At 50.4% G+C, this 20,497-nt stretch overlaps 1 protein-coding gene across 1 annotated transcript in view; it reads left to right on the forward strand.

Moving 5' to 3' along the window:
* Window positions 1-20,216, forward strand: part of KCNK12 (potassium channel, two pore domain subfamily K, member 12) — a 40,163-nt gene extending 19,947 nt beyond the window's left edge. The window contains exon 2 of the mRNA XM_004686222.2: window positions 19,174-20,216. Within this exon, the coding sequence (XP_004686279.1) occupies window positions 19,174-20,075 (902 nt within the window). The 3' untranslated portion in view covers window positions 20,076-20,216. The remainder of the gene's footprint in view (window positions 1-19,173) is intronic.
* Window positions 20,217-20,497: the final 281 nt, after the last annotated feature.

The following is a 20,497-nucleotide window of genomic DNA, read 5'->3' on the forward strand; positions in this document are numbered from 1 at the left end:
GCTGGTATGTCCATGCATCAGACAGCAGGTGGAGGTCTGTCTGTCTTTGTTTTTAGTGCTCTCTTCTGTGGAGGCAGGCCAAAGGAAAGATGTGACATCAGCGCTGCTGTTTCTGGACTATTGCTTGGTCTTTCTCTGCCATCAAGAGTTTGAGAGCAGGCAGGCCTCTGAGACTCCCCACTCCTATATGGGGGAACCCCACTCCCAGGAGTAGTGATGGGGCATTTTCCCAACTCTTTGATGGAGAGACCCCCCTGAAAAGTGGCAGTAGGAGCTTGGAGAATTTAAGTTGAGTGGGTAATGCGTCACTCCTTGGCAAAAAAAAAAAAGTTGGGAAATAAGAGACTTTAAAGATGTTAAACATCCTTCCATGGATCTCCAGAATCATAGTGGCAGTGGAAACAATCCATCCCCCCCCACCCCACACACAAACACACACAGCTTCCTGGCCCAGAAGTCAGGTCCATGGGGTGTATCCAGGGCCTTGCGCAAGGCCATCCTCATCTCCCCTGTGTCCCCTCTCCCAAAGAACAGAGCACATGCCTGGGAGATAACACCCCAGTGCCTTTGAGGGTGTCTTCCAGCCCTGGGGCAGGAGCCAACAGGCTCTGCTCTGACAACTGCAGTGGCTTGGAGACCTGTGGGGAAAGGCCAGCCCGCTGGAGGCCACCTGCAGAGACCATGCCTTTCTGAGCCTCAGATTGTGACTGAGACCCAAGGATAACACCCACTTCACAGATAGTTGTGAGGGAAGGTAGATAAACCATCTGTGAAAATAGTTCTAAAACTATAAAACTCCGCAAAGGCCCAGCCAGGAAAGCAACATGGTATAAGGATCAGAGTTTCAAAGAAAAATGGAGCTGTTGTTGATGCTTGTGGTGTGTGTTTGCAGGGAGGGGAGGAAGAAGGCTGCCGCAGGTCTGTGATAGAATGCCCCAGAGACCCTTCTGTCCAGTTTCAGTACACAACTGCTCAAGAAAATTAAGTTCCCACCTCAGGCAGTTCCTCTAAGAGGGAGGCATTCCCAGGCCTTAAGTGGACAGACCAGGCATTTATCCACCTGGGACCTGCCAGCCTAGCCAGCGCCAGGCCACATCCCCATGCGTCAGTCAGCCATGCCGCCAGGCACACAGTGCTTCCTACACACAGGCTTCTAGCAGGCTGCAGGAGCCTGGCGCCTCCTCCTGGCTTTGGTACTTCCATCTCACACTGTCCCTGCTGAGGACCTCAGAGGTCACAGCCTGGCAGTGGTTTCTCCGATTAAGCAAGCATCTGTGCAGCGTGGCCACACAGAAGCCAGCTGAACCCTCTCCTAGACCCCTAAAGCCCAGCCTGGCTGGAAGACCTCAGAACAAGCTCGGGGTCACCGGACCCCCCTCCAAGAGCCCGTCCTCTCAGACCTTCCTGGAAGGGAAGCAAGAAGGGAGCCCAGGTGCAGACGCACTTCACAGTTATGACAGTATGAATCTGGACTGATTTTTTTAAATCCAAATCTCATCTTCCGTTAGTAAGCATTACTAAAAGCTGCTAGCGTGCAGCATCTGAGATGAGAATCAGGGCTCGCTCGTAGCAGCAGCAACACTGTGCACTTTGCAGAGAGCTCGTGAGGGCCCTGGGCCCCCTGCCATCCTGTGCTGCAGAGGGCCAGCCCCTGGGCTGGGCGCAGGGTAGGGTGAGGAGAGTGGACTCCCAGAGCCTGAAGGTGGTGGCATAGGGGAAGCGTGGGCGGGAGAGGGGCTGGGCTGGAGGGACCCCGCAGCTGGCTCCTTGGCTGCCCCAGCTCTCCTGGGAGGTTATGGCTCTGGGTATAAACAGTCCCCTGCAGTTAGCAGGATAAATATAAACACAGCTCCCGATCAGGGCTCAGAAACGGAGCTTTGTAACTGAGCTCCCTGCTGCCACGGCTGCTGTACAAGACAGCAAGCCCCGCTCTGGAGCCCTGCAGAGGCTCAGCCCCGGTTTTGTTACTGAAGGACCAGTTTAGGTGTTTATTGGCACATAATTCTGGAGGCCAGTTCAAGATCAGGCATTAGCTGGGTTAGTTTCTTTGGAGGCCTCTCTCTTTGACATGGGATGGCTGTCTTCTCCCTGTGTGTGAGTATGTCTGCGTCCTCGTCAAAGATATCGGTCATATTAGAATCTACTTGTATGACCTCATTTTACCTAAATTACCCCTTTAAAAGTCCTAGATGCAAATGCAATCACGTTTTGAGGTAGCGGGCAGTTAGGACTTCAACATCCTTGTGGGGTCGTGGAAGCCATCCCTTGCCTTCAGACTGACACATGTCAGAACCTTCCTGGATGAAGGAAGGATAGTTGGTTTTCATTTTAAAGACCACCGCTGAGAAGGAGCATCTGTATATTTGATGAAACTGTTGTGACTTGGAGACTTCTGAAAATTGTTGCTGCTTATTCTCCTGGACTAAAAGTCAGCTTGCTTCCACAAAGGATTTGGACAAGCCTAAGTGCTATGACCAGTCAAAGGTGAAACCATCGTATCTAAGAGGTTATGGTTGCGTGTCAGTACAGGCTTGCATAGCAGATGCTCAGTGGATCTTGAGAGAAGGAAGAGGGAGGGAAGACGGAACGAAAAAAGAACTAAAGTTTGATGAGAGATGCACTCAGTGGCGGGGTAGAGTCTGACAGCAACTGGCCATTACACTGGTTCTGGCTTCCCACTGAAGCAGGCAAGTGGGCAGTGGGCAGTGGGCAGCTCAGGGTTCACGCAAAGCGAGCAGGCAAAGAACTGCTCACAGGAACCAGCACCAATTCAAAGAGAAACGAGCCACGTGGACCTTTAAGTCAGGGACATGGGTCAATGATATTTTTCCGTTGGTTTTGCAGAAGACAAAGACTATTCAGGGTCTTGAGGCACTCAACAAACCCCCAATAGGTGAGCCTGTGCCCTGCCATTTCCCACGTTAAACACTAAGCCTCCTGGCACACAGCAGGCACATCAGAGTGTTAGGAAAGAGAGAAAGAGAATTTAGGTTTAAACATAGGAGTCCAAAGTGATGGTACTTACAGGTGGGACTTTGGGGAGGTAACGAGGTTCTAAGGACAGTAGTCCTGTGAATGGGATTGGCATCCTCATTCTAGAGACCCAGGAAAGTCTCCTTACTCCTTCCAAAAACTGAGGTAGGAAAATACGCTTTCTAGGAACTAAGATCTTTGTTCCCACCAGACGCACAGACGCCACTCTCTGTGGTGTTGTGTTATACAACCTGAATGGAAAAGACATGGCTGAATGCATTATAAGTAATGTCTGACTTGCTAACATAAAATTTCAGGACTGCCCTTTATATCTTCTGTGAGGTAGAGGTCTGCACAGCTGTGCCTTCTCCCATCTCTGCCTTTTGCTCAGTGTGCAACCTTAATAATGAGCAGATTTACAAGTGCTGACTTTGTGCCAAGCACTTTGTTGAGTACAAAGAACTGTTCCACCTAATCCTCACAGCCAGCCGTGAGGCAATACTGTCTCCATTTGATAGATGAGGAAACAGAAGCTTAATAAGTTGCTCTGAGTAAGAGGTGGGGGCTAGTTGTACCCTAATCTCTGACTCCAACCTTCCTGTCTAAATCTATTCAGGCTGCAATAACACACCACAGAGTTAGTAGCTTAAACAGACTTTATTTCTCACAGTTCTGGAAGCTGAAGATCAAAGAGTTTGCTGACTGGCATCCAGTGAGAACACCTTTCCTTATTTCTAGGTGGTCGCCTTCTCATTGTCTCCTCACAGGCAGAAAGAGAACAGGAAAGCTCTCGGGTTTCTTTTATATGGACACTAATCCCATTCATGACCTAATCAACTCCTAAAGGCACCTACCCCCTTATACCATCACTTTGGGAGTTAAGATTTAAACATAGATTTGGGGAGAGATAAACATTCAGTTCCTAACACTCCCAGAGATGAGTGAAGGGACTGTCTTGGCCCTGCGTGTAGCCAGAGTATGACAGCTCTAGCAGAAACGGGGTGAGCAGTTGTGAATTCTCACACATGTTCTTAAGAACTTGGGACAAGTGTTCCCCATGGTGCAACAGGTTAAATAAAGCACAGCACTATGAAGCTGTCTACAGTCACTGCATACAGAACTGGGGTACAGGCCAGAGGTGCAGGGGCAGTGAGGGAATTCACCAGAGACAGATTGGGGAGTAGAACAGGCAGACTGATGAAGTAAACTGCTGAGGGGAGCAGCGGGTGGGCCAGGAGAGGTCTGCTGCGCCACATGGGCCACCTCCCACCTGGCCGGGTTTGAACTTGTGCTGAAGTAGCTGCGGCCAAGTTCACAGTGTTGCTCTTTAACCCCTTGCACACCCCAGAGAGGGTCCTCTTCCCCTCTTTTAAAGAACTGTTTTTATTTGTTTATCCTTCATGTTAAAATTAAATCAGAGTGACAGATTTTTAATATTCTGGGGCATATGCATCTCTTACGCATTGTTCCAAGAAGTCCATGAGAGATATACTACTGTTCTCTGTCTAGTGTTTTCTTCTGTTTTTCTCTCATCTTTCCTTCTGCCTCCAGCAGCCTTGCTGCTGGACCACTCTTAGCCCGGATGTTGCCTATATTCAGTCTTTCATTAAGTTACTTTCAAATGCAACTTGCCCTGCGCCCTCCCCCCCCCACACACACACATTTCCTCTGGGGAGCCCTCCCAACCTCTTCACTTATTTTCTGACATTAAAGGACATCTCCCAGGCTGTCAATTTCAGATTACCATGGTCATTCTCTTGAGAACAGAGGCCTTATCTCACTCATTTCTATTACTTTAAGAAAGCATAGTAATGCTTATTGGGAGAAAAGTTATGGTTTAAAAATAGCAACAACCGGGCCCTCCCTGGTGGCGCAGCAGGTTAAAGCACAGCACTGAGAAGCTAAAGCCACTTCCACATGAGTTCGATTCCCGCCTGCCCTGGAGGTGACCACATGGTGTGGCAGACCTCTCCTGACCCACCCGCTGCTCCCCTCAGCAGTGTGCTTCGTCGATCTGCCTGTTCTGCTCCCCACTCTGTCTCTGGTGAATCCTCTCACCCTCCACATCTCTGGCCTGTACCCCAGTTCTGTACAAATAAATAAATAAATATTTAAAAAAAAATAGCAACAACCACATATACACCCCAGGATATGTGAAATATGTATAAAAGCAGACAGAAAAAAATTAAAATCACTCATATTTCTACAGCCCTCTAGGCATGTTCCACAATGGAATTAAATACACATATTTGTGCGCACACACACAGCCAAATAACTTGAAAGACTTAGGAAGACATAGAAGATCTTTTTAAAGAGGGAAGTATGCACAATGGATTATGGTGATTTGGTGGTAGGGCTCTAGGGTAGAAATACCTAGTATCCACCTATTATCTTAATTAAAGGTTACAATAAAAGCAATAAATGACATCGAATGAAATGCTATGATGGATCACTGAGTACAGAATCATTCTGAGAAAGATAGAACAAGTGCCTGAGAGGCAGGAATGGGCCTGGCACTCACAGCCAGGCTGGGTATGCTCATGTTGAACACAAACAACTTTACAGAACACCTACATCAGACAGAGCCACTTTATGACCACATTGGAGTGAGATAAAAGCAAGACCAGTCATCCACAGTCATATCTGAACACAGACCAAATAAGATCATTATCCAAACCATACAACTGACCACAGCCCTCCATCAACAGGAGTGACTGTGGCCTTGCCCCATCTCCACCTTCTAGGTAAGAATTATTAAAATACCCAACCCTAGAATTATTCCTGCTCCCTGTTAGCATCTAATCCAGAGCAAAGTCCTGCTTCCTTGAGCCCTTCCCCATGTCGCCAGACCCAAGCCCAGACCTTGCAATAAGTCCTCTCTGAGACCTGCTGCCCAAGCTCCCATATGTAGTCTCCCTGGTTGCAATGACCCAAAAAACTCAGTTTTGTTTGACTGCTGGTGTGTTCCTGGTGGCCTTTGGCTGCAGGACACAATGTCATACATCAGGGCATTCCTTCCCCTGCCTCCTACCTGGAACATCGTGGGCTCTAAACCACTTCAGAGGAGTTAACTAAAACTGAGATGGGGACCGTGTTCCCAGTACAGTACCTTCTGCTGGTCACTGGACAGATGTCCACTCTATCAGGAGTCCACAAGCACCTGTGTTACAAAGTGCAAGAGGATATCTAAGGTACTGGCAAGTGACACAGAAAAGTACAGAGGGTTAAATAATACTCAGACAGCAGCCAGCCGCACAGAAGCCATCACCAGCAGCACTTAAAAGCCTAATGAGCCGAATGTGCTACCAGGTGATAAAAGAATCAGATAGGTGAGAAGAAAAGGAATGCATCAGGTTGGCGCTTGGGGAGCAGCAGGGCAGACACAGAGGAGGGGGCATTGATGTTCATGGGGAGTATTGCTGGACAGCTGGTCAGTCCCTTATTTTGCTCACCTCCTCCCCCCCAGTGTTGGCGCAGGGCAGGTTTTCAGTAAATGCCTGGCGAATGAGAGTGTGTGCCTGTGTATAAACCCGTCGGAGGCCGTGGACCTGAAGAAGGTGGTTCAAAGAGGGGCGATGATGCTGTAACAGTTCGATTAGGGACTGGAGTGCTACCCCAAGCCACTCCGGATCTGTCCGTGGGGACAGATCCGGACAGATCGGGACTCTGGGGGAGCTGCCGGCACCAGCCCTGCGCTTCAGTGCACCCACCTGGGACAATGCAGTGTAGGCCCCAGGAGACAGGAGCCTCCGGGAGGCCAGAAGGCCGGGTGCCAAGTCCTCAGGGCCTCACTGTGCAAATGGCCAGGCGCTGATGGCAAGGTGAAAGGGGAAGGAATAAGGGCCCTGAAGGTGGGGAGACCTGAACCGCTTTCCGGGATGTACCGGTCTTGTGACCTTGGACAAGGTTCTTGACAACGCTGTGTCCCAGCCTCACCTGCGCTCAGCGTCTGGCAGACGCCTGGTGCAGCCCTGCGCAGCCCACATGCGCACTCAGACCCCCGAGCCAGGCTCGCGTTTGGCTTCAGCAGGTGTCCTGGTGCCTACGGGTGCTTTACGTGTGTGAAAGCCGAATCAGTGTGCTCTCTGCACCGAAGGCTGGGTCAGGTTTCAAGAGGTGGAACGGAAAGAGGCGAGGGCGTGGGGCTTGGGCGTGCGGGCGGGTGGTGGCCTTTGGTGTGTTACTTGGCGACTGAGCTTTAGTTTCTCACCTGAATAATAAATAACCAGAACCTTCTGCAGGAGTTGGTCTGGGGACATGTCCAAAAGCAACAGCCAACGTCCTGGCATGGACTAGGGACTCCATAAATCCTTCCTTCCCTCTCTTCCTGTGAGCAGGTCATCCACCTCCCTCCCCTACAGGACTGCTGCGATAGGAACCAGGCCTGGCAGTGACCCCAAGTCCAGTCCTGACCCCGCCTGTGTTTGTTTCCCAGCTTGTGTGGTAGAGACAGGCCAGCAGAAGTGGGAGACAGGTGAGACACAGGGACCCCTGGGGGCCCTCCGGACACCTCCCTGGCAGTGGCTCTCAACTGTAGATTTGTTTCACCATGCTGCCCCCTCCCTTTGTTTTATTACTCCTCTGGAGCAGCCACAGCTGCCTTATGTGAGAAGGGTGAGAAGGAGCCAGAGGCTGGGACCACTGGAGAGACAGAGTCCTGAGCAGCGGCCCCCAGCGACTGCGTCACCCCAGAGGGCGTCACCCCAGAGGGCGAGGAATCAGGGACTCAGCTCCTTCCCCTGTGTGCCTGTCCCCTCAGCCTGGGCACAGAAGCCCCCTTCAGATGTGACTTATAACTTCCCAGGTGGGTGGAGCCTTTCCTCTGTCTGCATGGCATCTAAAAAGCTGAATTGACAGAGGAATTGTGTTTCCTTTCAAACATCTGATCCTCCAAGATATAGGATGGAGGGGAAATGGAATTCAATTGACATTGCTCGATATTTCCAAGCAGGGCTTGCTGGACATGCCTTCCTCTATAGGAAGGCCAGGCTGCCCTTCTAAGAGGCATCGTGCGCCTCACAACAGCCCTATGCAGGGAACGGTGTTTGTGTGTGTGTGTTTGTGTGTGCGCGCGCGCATGTTTCGTGGGGGGTGTACAGAACAAGGATAGGGCCAGGGCCACCATGGGGCTTTCCTCCTCTTGTTGCCCAACTCCAGGCATTGCCAGCCAGGCCCTGCCATCCCTTTGTGCCCCCAGGGACTGTCCCTGCCATCTCTGGCTTTGAATTGAATATTCTCCCAACATTCAAGGCCGAAGCTGGGATTCTGCTCTTTTTTTTGGGGGGGGGGTGTAGACAGGAGGGGTAGTGATCTCATCCCTGAGAAGGATTAGTCATCAGAGAGGCAGGGACAGATCTGGGGGGAGGGGGCAGGACGGAGGACAGGCTCCATGTAAATGAGTCATCTACCCGCCAGCTCCATGGGGCCTGAGCTTGACAGCTGCTCCCCAGGAGAGGTTGTTAAGCAGGAGCTACCCGGAGGCAGGAGTAGTTAACTGGCTTTTAATAACTCATTTTGCTGAATGATTTCTGGTGAGGAGGAAAAAAACCTTAATCCCAGCGATGAAGCACAGAGTGAGGGGAAGTGCAGATCAGCCATGGAAGCAACACCAAGTTCAAAGCCAAGTCTGTGGGTCAGTTGTCCCTTGCTCATTGTTTCTCAAAAATTTTTAATGCTAAAAAAAGTCGCTGTCCTGCAGCCTGTGAAGGAGCTTTCCTGCTCACTCAGACATCTCCATCTCCCCTCAGGTGCTCATCAAACAGAGAAGCAATCCCACAGTCTGCCCCCAAACAAGCCAAAAAGCAAATAGGAGAACGGAGAGGACCCACTTTGTCCATGTGCTGTGCTGACTGGCCCCACTCTGTCCCGAGTCACCAAGCATCCGGATGAACCCAGACCCACACCATCATAAACCTCCTGTCCTCAGAGAGCTGCCCATCTGGTTTGCAATTTAGACAGGTCCGCAGTACCACAAGTAACAAAGCTAGCAGTCCACAGGCAGCTCTGTGGTTTGCATAGTGGAGCCTTTTCCCACTATGTCACCCCCTGCCACTTCCAAGCTTGGCCCTGGAGCCAGGCCTCCCGCCCAGCTCAGGACGCCCAGCAGGAGGTGAGCACAGATGTTGCTGTGCAACTGAAGCTCAGTACAGGGGCCAGTGAGGTGAGAGGCCTGCTAGTCAAGGGGAGAGTCGGTCCTGAGCGTGTCCCCAAGAGCGGCTCCTGGCCACTGAAAGGCCTAGGCAGGGTCCGCTGGGTCCACATTTCAGCTGGGGTGTAAGCTGCTGCGCTCATGGTGTTCCCACTTGAGCTTGGTACTCTCCGGGCACTCACCTTGTCCTAGGCACTGGGGGAACACCTGGGAAGCACCCCTCATTTGTCCTCACAACAGCCCTAGGCTGTAGGCAATCCACGGGGGAGGACGAGAGGTGACCTGGCTGTATTGTCCCTTTAGCGAGTGGAGCCCAACACCATGACCTCTGTTCTAACCTTTGCCCTCAACCCCCAAGAAACTGTACCCCCGTGAGAGGGGTGATGCCTTTCACAAGCCTGCAGCAAAGAAGACTCACTGAGTTTGTCTTCTGTAGCCGAGGGTTTCCAGCGCTTGTGAGTTTCTACACGGCAGGGCATGTTGCTGATGCCAGGCTCGGATGCTGGAGAAGCTCCCAGAGGTGTCTGGTGACACTCTTACACCCACAAAGCTCCTGTGAAGGGTTCAGCCTGAGGACGAACTGGATGGGAAGTTCTCACAGCATTGTCCTTTTCCCTGTTTCCACAGCCCCCACCACTCCATCCACAAGTTACAGAACACTGTGAGTCAGGTACCCAGTATGGGAACCAGCCATGCGGAACCCCTCCCACACGCCCCCTCCCCCCCCAGTCCTGGGCCTGGAACAGCACTGTCCCTGAGAAATATCACCAAGCCTCCAAGACCAAATACAAATATCTGTGCGTCTTCCCGGTCATGCCCCCTGGAGGACTTCAGCCCCAATTCTGACCTAAGCTGATCTGGGTGCATCTGGATACTGGGGAGTCTTGAGTGTCTTTCTCCAGGTGATTCCGTTGCGCATCAAGAGTTCTTTAACCTCAGTGTCTTTATTCATTAAGTGTGACTTAGTTTACTGATCTCACAAATAGGGATGATGATGATTCCCACTGTAGGTCATCAAATCTAAGACTCCATCGGTTTTAGATGGCCCATTATTACCTGCCATTAAGAATTTAAAGCACTGCTGAACAGATGATGCCAGGTCATTGACGGTAAGATGTATCTGATTACAGGGATGTTAACATTGGAGGAAAAAAGGCTACAACTCAGAATGAATGAAACCCAGTGCCTCAGAGTTGTTGTGAAGACGAAAAGCAATGCTACTCATGAAGCCTTGGCAGAGTGCCCAGAAATAGTGAGGGCTCAGAACGTGTCAGTTATTATTACCCCTCTCCATACTTTCATTCCTCAATAAATACTTCAATGACCTCCTAGCCATTGTTTCAGCTTTCCCAGAAAGTTCAGGGCTTATACAAGTTCATCTGTTAGCCTCAGTGGGAAATAACTTTTTTTTTTTTAAGATTTATGTGTTTATGCATACAAGAACTGGGGTACAGGCCAGAGGTGGGTGTGGGCCAAAGGATTTACCAGAGTGGGGGGCAGAACAGGCGGATCTACTGAAATACACTGCTGAGGGGAGCAGCGGGCAGTCAGGAGAGGTCTGCTGCACTATGTGGGTCAGCTCTCTGGCCGGGGATCGAACTCATGCTGCAATGGCTATGGGCAGCTTCATTGTGCTGTGCTTTAACTGGTTGCGCCACCAGAGAGGGCCTGGGAAATGACTTTGGAGGGTGGCAGGGGCAACCCTGGGTCCCAGCAGGGAAGTTTCTCTGGCCCACTGCCTTTTCAAAGTGACAGTCCTCCATGGAGCAGGGCCAGGAATTGACCTCCTTCTCCTCAGAGTGAGTGACTCTATCCTAGCCACAGAGCAACCTGATGGCAACGCCACCCTCTATCCTACAGTGCACCCCACATCTGCCTCTCTTCCTGTTTGGAGGAGGGGCACTGAGAAGCTGTGTCACTGGGCCAACTAAATAGGCCGTGGAGACAAATGGAGCCAAGGGGAAGCTAGGGTTGCCCAATTTAAAATAAAACTACAAAAACCAACTTCAATTTCAGATAAAGAAGTCGCTTTTAGTTTACATCCCAAGTAATGTTTTGGATGTATTTACACTAAAAAAAAAGATCCGTTGTTTATCTGAAATTCACATGTAACTAGGAGTCTTGTATATTATATGGCAACCCTGTGGAGACCCCTTTCCCATTCCCTGCCGTTAAGCCTGTACTTAAGCTTTCCCTACTGTCGGTTACTTAACTCTCACCCAAGAAAGTTCTTGAAATATTTACTTTTAGTTATTCAATCAACAAATAACTATCCGGCCCTTCCTGGTGGTGCAACAGTTAAAGCACGAAGCTGCTTCAGCATGAGTTCGATCCCCAGCCAGAGAAGTGACCCACATGGCACAGCAGACCTCTTCTGTCTCGCCTACTGACTCGATGTAATACAAAAAATTATTGAGATAATGTATTGTGTAACTATTTTATAGATGAAGAAACTGAGGCACTGATCAGTTAATTAATTTGCTCAGACATACTACTAGGGACTGTATGATTCAAACGTGGATAGCCTATTTTCAACTAGCCAATATGATGTTCCCCCTATATGCAAGTGGTTCCCAATCTCATATTTGAAGATGGTCCAAAAAAGGTAATTAACACTGTAAGTTGCGTGTGCTTGCAACTCAGGGTAGGTGCACTAACCACCTCTAGTGACCTCATAGGGGCTCTGGTTAGGAACACGTAATTTCGAGGTTCACGCCAGGCTCTACCAAGATCCCTGGTGGGTCTGAGGCAATCTAGTTTGAGAATCATTGCTCCAAGCAGGTAGAGTGAAAACCCACTCATTCACTCAACAGACTTGCCTTGGGCATGCCTACACTACTGGCTTCATAAATCACATTTACCCAGTAAGTGCTCTGAAGAGTCCAATCGTCAATAAACTTGTCTCACTTTACTTAACCCATTTTTTAAAAAGAAAAATTGTGGGGATTTTCTTCACCTCTCATTACATTTTCTCTCACACCTTGAGGAACACAATGGCACAGTGTATTACAGTTTACAGAGGGTCCAAATTGCAGGGTGGGGAGGAGGGTATATTTTATAAATGAAGAAATTGAGACTCAAAGAACTTCAATCACATGGCTAATAGAGGATACAAAGGAACTCAACAGTGTGCTACTATGTCCTTGACACTGGAATGCTCCACTGGGTCTCTTAACTAGTTTGGAGTGCGTTTGGCTGCATGTAGCAGGAGCCTTAAGAGCATGAGGAATTTCTAGGCTCCTACAACTGGAAGTTGGGGGAGTCAAGCAGCAAGGATAGTTTGATTTGACAGTGTAGCAGGGTCAGTGAGGCCTCCTTTTTCAGGGTAGCTCCACTCAGCCTTCTGCAGGATCAGCGTCTTCCAAAGGCTGACTTCTCTTCTGGTTGCTGAAGGCAGCTAGCCACCTCTGGGGCCTTCTGCTCCTTGGGCCTGCAAAGCAGCTCTCTTAAGAGTGAGACGTTTTTAATCCAGAAATCAGCTGAGAAACTCTTCTTGCACTTGGTGGACCTGACTTAGGGTCACATGCCCATTCCTGAGCCATTTTCTATAGCCACAGAAATGTCCTGCGCTGGTTGGCTTAGGTCTACCCATCCTTGAGCCAATCATGGCAAGGGACTGGATTATCCAGAGTGGACAGAGTAATGAAGCTCCCTAGGGTTGGGTGACTTGTCTAAGTTGCCTGACAGCTACACAGGTAGGTCTGGAAATTTTTTTTTTTTTTAAGATTTATTTATTTATGCTTACAGAACTCGGGTACAGGGCAGAAGTGTGATAGGTGAGAAGATTCACCAGAGACAGAGTGGGGAGCAGAACAGGCAGAGCTACTGAAATACACTGCTGAGGGGAGCAGTGGGCAGGTCAGGAGAGGTCTGCCGAGCCATGTGGGTCAGCTCCCTGGCCAGGTATCAAACTTGTGCTGTGGTGGCTTCAGAGAGCTTCATAGTTCTGTGCTTTAACCTGTTGTGCCACCAGGGAGGGCCTTCGGTCTTGAAATGGTTTTAAGGGAACAGGGGCAATGTTTACCATCAGGGTATAAAGTTACCTGAAATTTAAATTAAAATATTTGAAACTGGGTAGATTCTAACCAGTAGGGTGATCAAGGATACCTTGTAACATTGTTTCTTTTTTTTTTTTTTTTTTTTAAAGATTTATTTATTTATTCATACAGAACTGGGGTACAGGCCAGAGGCTCAGGGGCGGCGAGAGGCTTCACCAGAGACAGAGTGGGGAGCAGAACAGGCAGATCTACGAAGTACACTGCTGAGGGAAGCAGCGGGCGGGTCAGGAGAGGTCTGGCTCGCCATGTGGTCTCCTCCGGGGCAGGCGGCAGGCGGGAATCGAACTCATGCGGCAGGCAGGAATCGAACTCATGCGGAAGTGGCTTCAGATTCTCAATGCTGTGCTTTAACCCGCTGCGCCACCAGGGAGGGCCGTAACATTGTTTCTTAAAGAAAGAATTCAGCTCACTTGCATCACAACCATCGGGGGACATTTGTTAAAATGTAGATTCCTGGGCCCCTCTCCTGGCTCACTAAATAAACCTCTAGAGGTGGACTTGCTTTGGAATCTTCATTTTAGCCATCCGTCCCAGTTGCTTGGGATAGCCCTGATTTAGATATGCTGTCCTGGGGCAATTGCTAGCAGTGCCTTTTTTTATACCCTAAGGTATCCTGAATTGGAGTATCAATTTCTCCCCTCTCTGAGTTGACACTGCAGAGCCCAGCAGGAAGTGTCCCCAAGGCTCCCCATCTGTTTGCTGCAGTGGGAAGTGTTTCAGGATCAGCTCAGCCAACTTTGTACTATATCTCATCTGAGTCTCTTCACCTCCTTGGCCCAGCTCTTTGCCTATATACTTGGGGTTGATGAGCCCTCCTTCACGGGGCGTCTGGGGGATTGAATGAGAGAATGTGCCCAGTGTCTGGCCAGAGTCTCCATCCAGGGGCACCCATACAGATCAGTGCTGGTTTCCCCATCTCACTACCACGCTCTTCGAACTGATCACCAAAGGCCCTGTCTCCAAAGCCCCATTTGCGAAGGCGGCACCAGACAGGCTGTGGGAATGAGCTTCACAGCTTTTGTCAAAGTGGCATAATAAAGCCCCCAAATGTCTGCTCTTTGCAAAACTGGGGTGGCAGATCAATTGTGACATAAACAAAATAGCAGGTTTGGTGCACACCCGGGGACAGATGACACCTCTGCAGGGTGTGATTAGGGGAAGGAGGGGACTCATGGGGTGCCTGGGTTTGCCTTTTTTCTGGCTGAAGTTTCCATGCCCTCTCCCCAGCCAGCCTGGATACCCGAAGAGCTTAGAGTTCTGCTCCTTCATTCTGTAAAGTGTCTGCCGAGACGTCAGCTTTAGGCAAGAGTCCCCCTGCCTTCAGCAAGAAGCCTGAGTCCAGGTCTCTGTCTCCCCCAGAGCTCTGACCCTGCTGACATGGAGGGAGAAGGAGGTAGACTGTTACCCCTCACCTGGACAGTATGATCTGCAAGAAGGCAAAGGGTTCAGTAGTCAGACCTTAGGAAACAGGGTCATGAAAAGGACATTCGCACTGACTACCCCTGTGCGGTCACAGAGCCTCCTCCCCTGCCTTTCCCCTTCATTCTGGGCAGACAGTGCCACAGCCAGTCAAACATTTGGTCACTTGTGGCTGGAGTCACAGCCTGGAGAAGGCTCTAGGACACGTTCTGGCCCCATCACTATGTAGGGCAGTAGGGAACAGGAGTAGGACGTCCTGGCCTGGATCAAATCTGCTGGCAGCAGAAGGTAGAAGTCTGTACAAAACCTCTATGAAGGCAGCCCGGATACTCAGAGGCAAGAGCTCTGGTTTCCACCCTACCCCGAGCCTAGCACTCGGCCCCTGGTAAATGTTGGCCTGAACAATGAGTGAGTGGCTATGGTCTTCTGGCTGGATGCCTGGTATGGTAGGGTCATGCTCCTGCAAGAGAGGATGGCAGGTGCAGAAGCAGCTCTCATTCTGGGCTATATCATCTGGGAAAGAGGCAGATCCTCCACAAGAAACCCGGACTCCGAAGAGCCTGAGGCAGAAGCTGAGGACCCAGGCAGCGAAGAGTAGGGAGAAATCTGAAGGTGCTCCTACGAAGAGGGGCAGGTGGCCTTTGACATGGGGCAGGGGGCAGATGTAGGTCAGGTAGAGGCCTTCCTGTGGAGACCCCAAGGGGGCCCTGCCTGTGGGGAGTCAGCCAGACTATTAGCTGGAAGAGTTGGTCCCCTCTGGACCTCATTCCTCCTGCTGCCCCCAAGTCTGGGGTTTATAACCCAGCTGGTCTCAGCTGTGCTATGGGATGAAGGGCGATGAGTCTACCTGGGGGGGGGAGGGGACATAAAGGACAGAACAGGTGCCACTCTCCCCAGCCATGGTCAGTGGCAAGAGCACCACAGAGCACAGGTGACTGGGGGACAGACGCAGTGGCTGAGACCAGCCACTCTCTCACAAGAAAGGGTTCTCCTGGCTGCCAGATTTGCAGGACTGCAGTATGGCTTTGTAGGCGGTGCCCTGGGGTGCTCTGGGAAGACAGTTTGGGGTGGGGAAGGACTTGGACTTAGCGGTGGTGCCTGGCGACTGCTTAACCCCTTGACCTGTGGTTCCCTCTGTTGAAGGAGGTGCATCACCCTCACAGGGTGTTATGGAGACAAGAGAAGAGCCATTCCGTGGGCCCTTAGGGCTCCTTCACCACCGAGAACAAATCCAGGTGGGACCGGACTAAATGCAGGAACGCAGGAAATGGCTTTCTTCTAATCTGTTGTCTGAAAGCATTCCCTTCACATTCCTTAACATCTTGGGTACTTGCTAGTTTTCCAAACAGTTAGCTCTTTTTTTTTTTTTTTTTTTAAGTACCAAGATAGTTTTAAGCTTGAGACTCATTCAGATGTCTAATCACAGCTCAGCAGCCTGTGCCCCCAGCTCTGGTGGGGGGCGGGTGTTAGGGCTGTAATCGGTTTGCTCTTGGTCTTACATCAGGTGCTTCGGTCATCCTTTCTTAGCTCTTGCTGGTGGAGCTGCAGTGCCCACTGTCAGAACACATGTACCCTTTCATGAGGCCCTTGATGGATCTTTAGAGTCCTGTGCCTCCCCCCAGTGGGGACCACTGTCCTGCATCATTCCCTGAGTGGGCCATGCTCTCTCCATCTTGCCTCCTGTGACTACGTCCCATGCTGCCCCCAGGCCTCTGCCCTCAGTCTCTTGCTGCTAGCGCCACCTCCATCCAGCGGGCCGCCCTCTCTGGCAGAGTCTCCTCTAGTCTGGGTTTCTTCCTAAGCATCCACTTGACCCCCCTCTGTCCCATGCCTGATGAACAAGTCCCAGCAGTACAGACTGCTCCCACTGATGTCCCATCCTCGCCCCTTCCTCCCCTGCAGCCCAGGTGGGCAGCAGCTGCAGGGCCCTCCAGGCCAGAATCTCCCAGAACTATTACCACCTGGTCCTACTCCCATGGCCTGGGGCAGGGCCTGCCAGTGTCTACAGCTCAGTCAGCATTTTCGCCTGGACATTGGGGCACCAGGCTGTCCTCTGACTGCAGCCCCAGAAGGTCTCCTAACTACCTACCTCCTACCATCACCACTTGGTTTAGTGGTGAGCAGAGGATATCACAGGGGCCCTTAGTACTCCTTAACAACTTCATGACAATGGCCAATGACTCTTGATAAGTTTTAGCCTTTCAGTCCAGGGTGGGAGTAGGGAATAGTGTTGCTAGTTGTCAGACCGGTTTTGCGTTTTAGTAGCTCAACATCGATGTACATAGATGTCCTCTTTAGAATGGGGATAATATGCCACTTATCACTCAACTTTGAGACTTTAGCTGACAATTCTAAATAAAAAAAATCTCATTCAGCATTCTCTTAGTTAGGCAATATATTAATTTTTCAGTCTCAGAAATTTTATTTCTTTAGAAATTTAAGTAATCCCTCTATGCAACGTGTTGCTTTTCTACATGAGCAGAGTGTTATATATAATCGTCTACACACCAGGTTAGAAGTCAGGACTCAAGGATGGCATCTGTCCCCAACCAACTACAAATCATGTTCTCTCTGCTGCTTTTCCCCTACCTACACAGTGAAAGAGATCAGGACCCTTATAATTCTAACAGTATATATAGGGATTTTTTTTAAGTTCCTATTATTATGACAGTATAAAAAAAAAGAACATAAAACACAGCTTGACAAAGTATAAAATAACATTCATATAACTATACCATACCAGGTTAGCAGATCATCTACAGAACTCCAGGGTACCTCTGTATCCCCTCCCAGTCAGTAACTCCTGTCAATTCCAGAAGGAACCCCAATTCTGACTTAGTGAGGTCACTTCCTCTCTTTTCCTTATAATTTTATGAAGTATACATCCCTAAAAATAAAATGCCATTTCTTTTTGCATTTTATATACATGAAATAACAGTGTTATTTTGTATCCAACTTATTTTAATATTCTGTGAGATTCATCCATGTTGTTGCAAGTAGCATGAGTCATGCTTTTTCACAGCTATATAATATTCCTTTGTATAAGCAGAAAACAAATTAGTTCTGCTGTTGACACTGGGTTCTTAATTTATGCCTGTTGAGTGACACACATAATTCATATGTACATACATACATACATACACATACACATACTCCACATATAACCATATAGATACAGAGCTAATTTCTTTATGAACAGAGGAACTTGTTTCAAACACAGCAAATTCTGTCTACGAACTCCCTTACTATACTACTAGCTTAGTGTTTTCACTCTCTTTCGGCCAAATTCTAAATCTACGGACATAATCCATCTTCTTTAACTTGCATAAAATTTTCTCCTATATGGGTCATTAAGCATAAGATGACTATCATGTCAGACAATTGGTCATTTCCTCCAGGAAATCTAGAAAATGTTTATCATACCAAAATTTAAAGAATTACTCTGAAAAAGGTTTTTCTCTGGCCTTTTAAAGAAATATTCAAGTGAGACTAAATTCTTTTCCACCCCTTTCCCAGGGCTGGTCCTACCCCACTGGCAAAGCACATGTTGATCATGACATTAGTTTTAATTAAACAGGAATGAACTTTGGCTGCAGAGGTATTGAAAGGTACCAGGCTACTACTCAGATAAATGATCCATTTCAGACCCCAAAGAGCATTGAATCTTGCTGCCAAGAAATTAAATCCCCTGCTGGAATTGAGTCAGACAACAATGGGTCCCACAAAGAGAACGGAGGCCACAGCAGGCCGAGAGCTCAGGTTGAAGGGTTAGAGCTGCCTTCTGCACTGCCCTGGATGGCCCGGATGACCCGACCAGTGCACTGGCCGGGTACAAACCTTCTGCAGAACTTGACTGATAAAGAATCTCCTATAAACACTGCTTTGAACAAGTGCATAAGTTAAGAGTTGGAAGCAATTATCAGCTTCCCAGGATACAGCAGACCTCTCAGGACAAAAGCAACCCCAGATACATGGCAGCGCAGGACATGGCTGAGCCAGACTTTCCCTTGGCCATGAGCATGAGCAAGCATGGTGTGGTGTTGGGTAAGAAGCAGCTTGGCCAGTGGCAGGGCCACACCCTTTCTCAAGGTCACAGGCTCATTCTCACGGTATCCTTTTGTCAGAGACAAGAACCACTTGGACTGAGCACAATCTATATGGTCCCCAACAAGCCCAGATTCAAGATGAAGTTTTTAGGGGATTCTGTCCTAACAAGGCTATGCACACAGGTGTGCCACTGATTACGTTTAAAAAACAATTTGGGGGGTGGGGAGGAGCAGGACATCAAGTGATGAGTGCTTTGCGGCTGCAGGTGGTTTGCACCTAAGCAGCAGTTTGTTCTGTGATTTCTAGTAAGCTCTCCCCACCCACTGATTTACAGAGCTCCAAGAGGAGAGCCACATGGAATTCATCAGTGTCTGGTTGTCAGCGTCAGAACCTTGTCTAGTGCCACTAAGGAGAGAAATGGCCCTTCCCCTTCCCTCAAATGACAGCACTAGGGAGAGGAGCCACCCACCCTGCTGGGTAGGGGCTACCTGCCCAGCCAGGACTCGCTGATCCTTGTTGTCCCCACAGGTTTTGGCATGACCACCCCAGCAACCGTGGGCGGGAAGGCCTTCCTCATCGCCTATGGACTGTTCGGCTGCGCTGGGACCATCCTGTTCTTTAACCTCTTCCTGGAGCGCATCATCTCGCTGCTGGCCTTCATCATGCGCGCCTGCCGGGAACGCCAGCTGCGCCGCAGTGGCCTGCTGCCCGCCACCTTCCGCCCGGGCTCGGCGCTGTCCGAGGCCGACTGCTTGGCCGGCTGGAAGCCCTCCGTGTACCACGTGCTGCTGATCCTGGGCCTGTTCGCTGTGCTGCTGTCGTGCTGCGCCTCCGCCATGTACACGAGCGTGGAGGGATGGGACTACGTAGACTCGCTCTACTTCTGCTTCGTTACCTTCAGCACCATCGGCTTCGGGGACCTGGTAAGCAGCCAGCACGCCGCCTACCGGAACCAGGGGCTCTACCGCCTGGGCAACTTCCTCTTCATCCTGCTCGGCGTGTGCTGCATCTACTCGCTCTTCAATGTCATCTCCATCCTCATCAAGCAGGTGCTCAACTGGATGCTGCGGAAGCTGAGTTGCCGCTGCTGCGCGCACTGCTGCCCGGCGCCAGGCGCGCCCCTGGCCCGGCGCAACGCCATCACCCCGGGCTCCCGGCTGCGCCGCCGCCTGGCCGTGCTGGGCGCCGACCCCGCTGCCCGCGACAGCGACGCCGAGGGCCGCCGCCTGTCGGGCGAGCTCATCTCCATGCGCGACCTCACGGCCTCCAACAAGGTGTCGTTGGCGCTGCTGCAGAAGCAGCTGTCGGAGACCGCCAACGGCTACCCGCGCAGCGTGTGCGTCAACACGCGCCAGAACGGCTTCTCGGGTGGCGTGGGCGCGCTGGGCATCATGAACAACCGCCTGGCGGAGACCAGCGCCTCCAGGTAGACCACCTGCCCGGCGCCCCGCAGCGCCAGGGCCCCGCAGCAGGCTGGTGCCGCTGGGCGTGGTTTGCTTTCCTTCTCTCCGACGCTGGCGCTTTCTTAATCTTTATCCAATAAAATGAAGCCAAAAAAAAAAAATCCTTTTTAAAAGAAATACTGTTTGACCAGGACTGATGTTATCCAAGGCAGGTTTGGGGGGAGCCTTTCTCTGTAGGCCCCCTCACGGTGTATACCACCACGAAGAGAGTGCCATCTCTGGGTTTGCAGACAGGCACCAAGCCTTGTCCCCATGCACATAAGCAGCCGACAACCCCAAAGCATATGGTGCAACTTTTCATGGCTCTGAATTACCTTCGCAGCATTTAGAATCCTGGCCAGCCTAGCAGCTTCCTTCTGGTCGTCAGAAGTGATATAGTCACAGTTTTG

Source organism: Condylura cristata, unplaced genomic scaffold, assembly GCF_000260355.1.
Source record: "Condylura cristata isolate star-nosed mole 26May11 unplaced genomic scaffold, ConCri1.0 scaffold00020, whole genome shotgun sequence".
Taxonomy (NCBI): domain Eukaryota; kingdom Metazoa; phylum Chordata; class Mammalia; order Eulipotyphla; family Talpidae; genus Condylura; species Condylura cristata.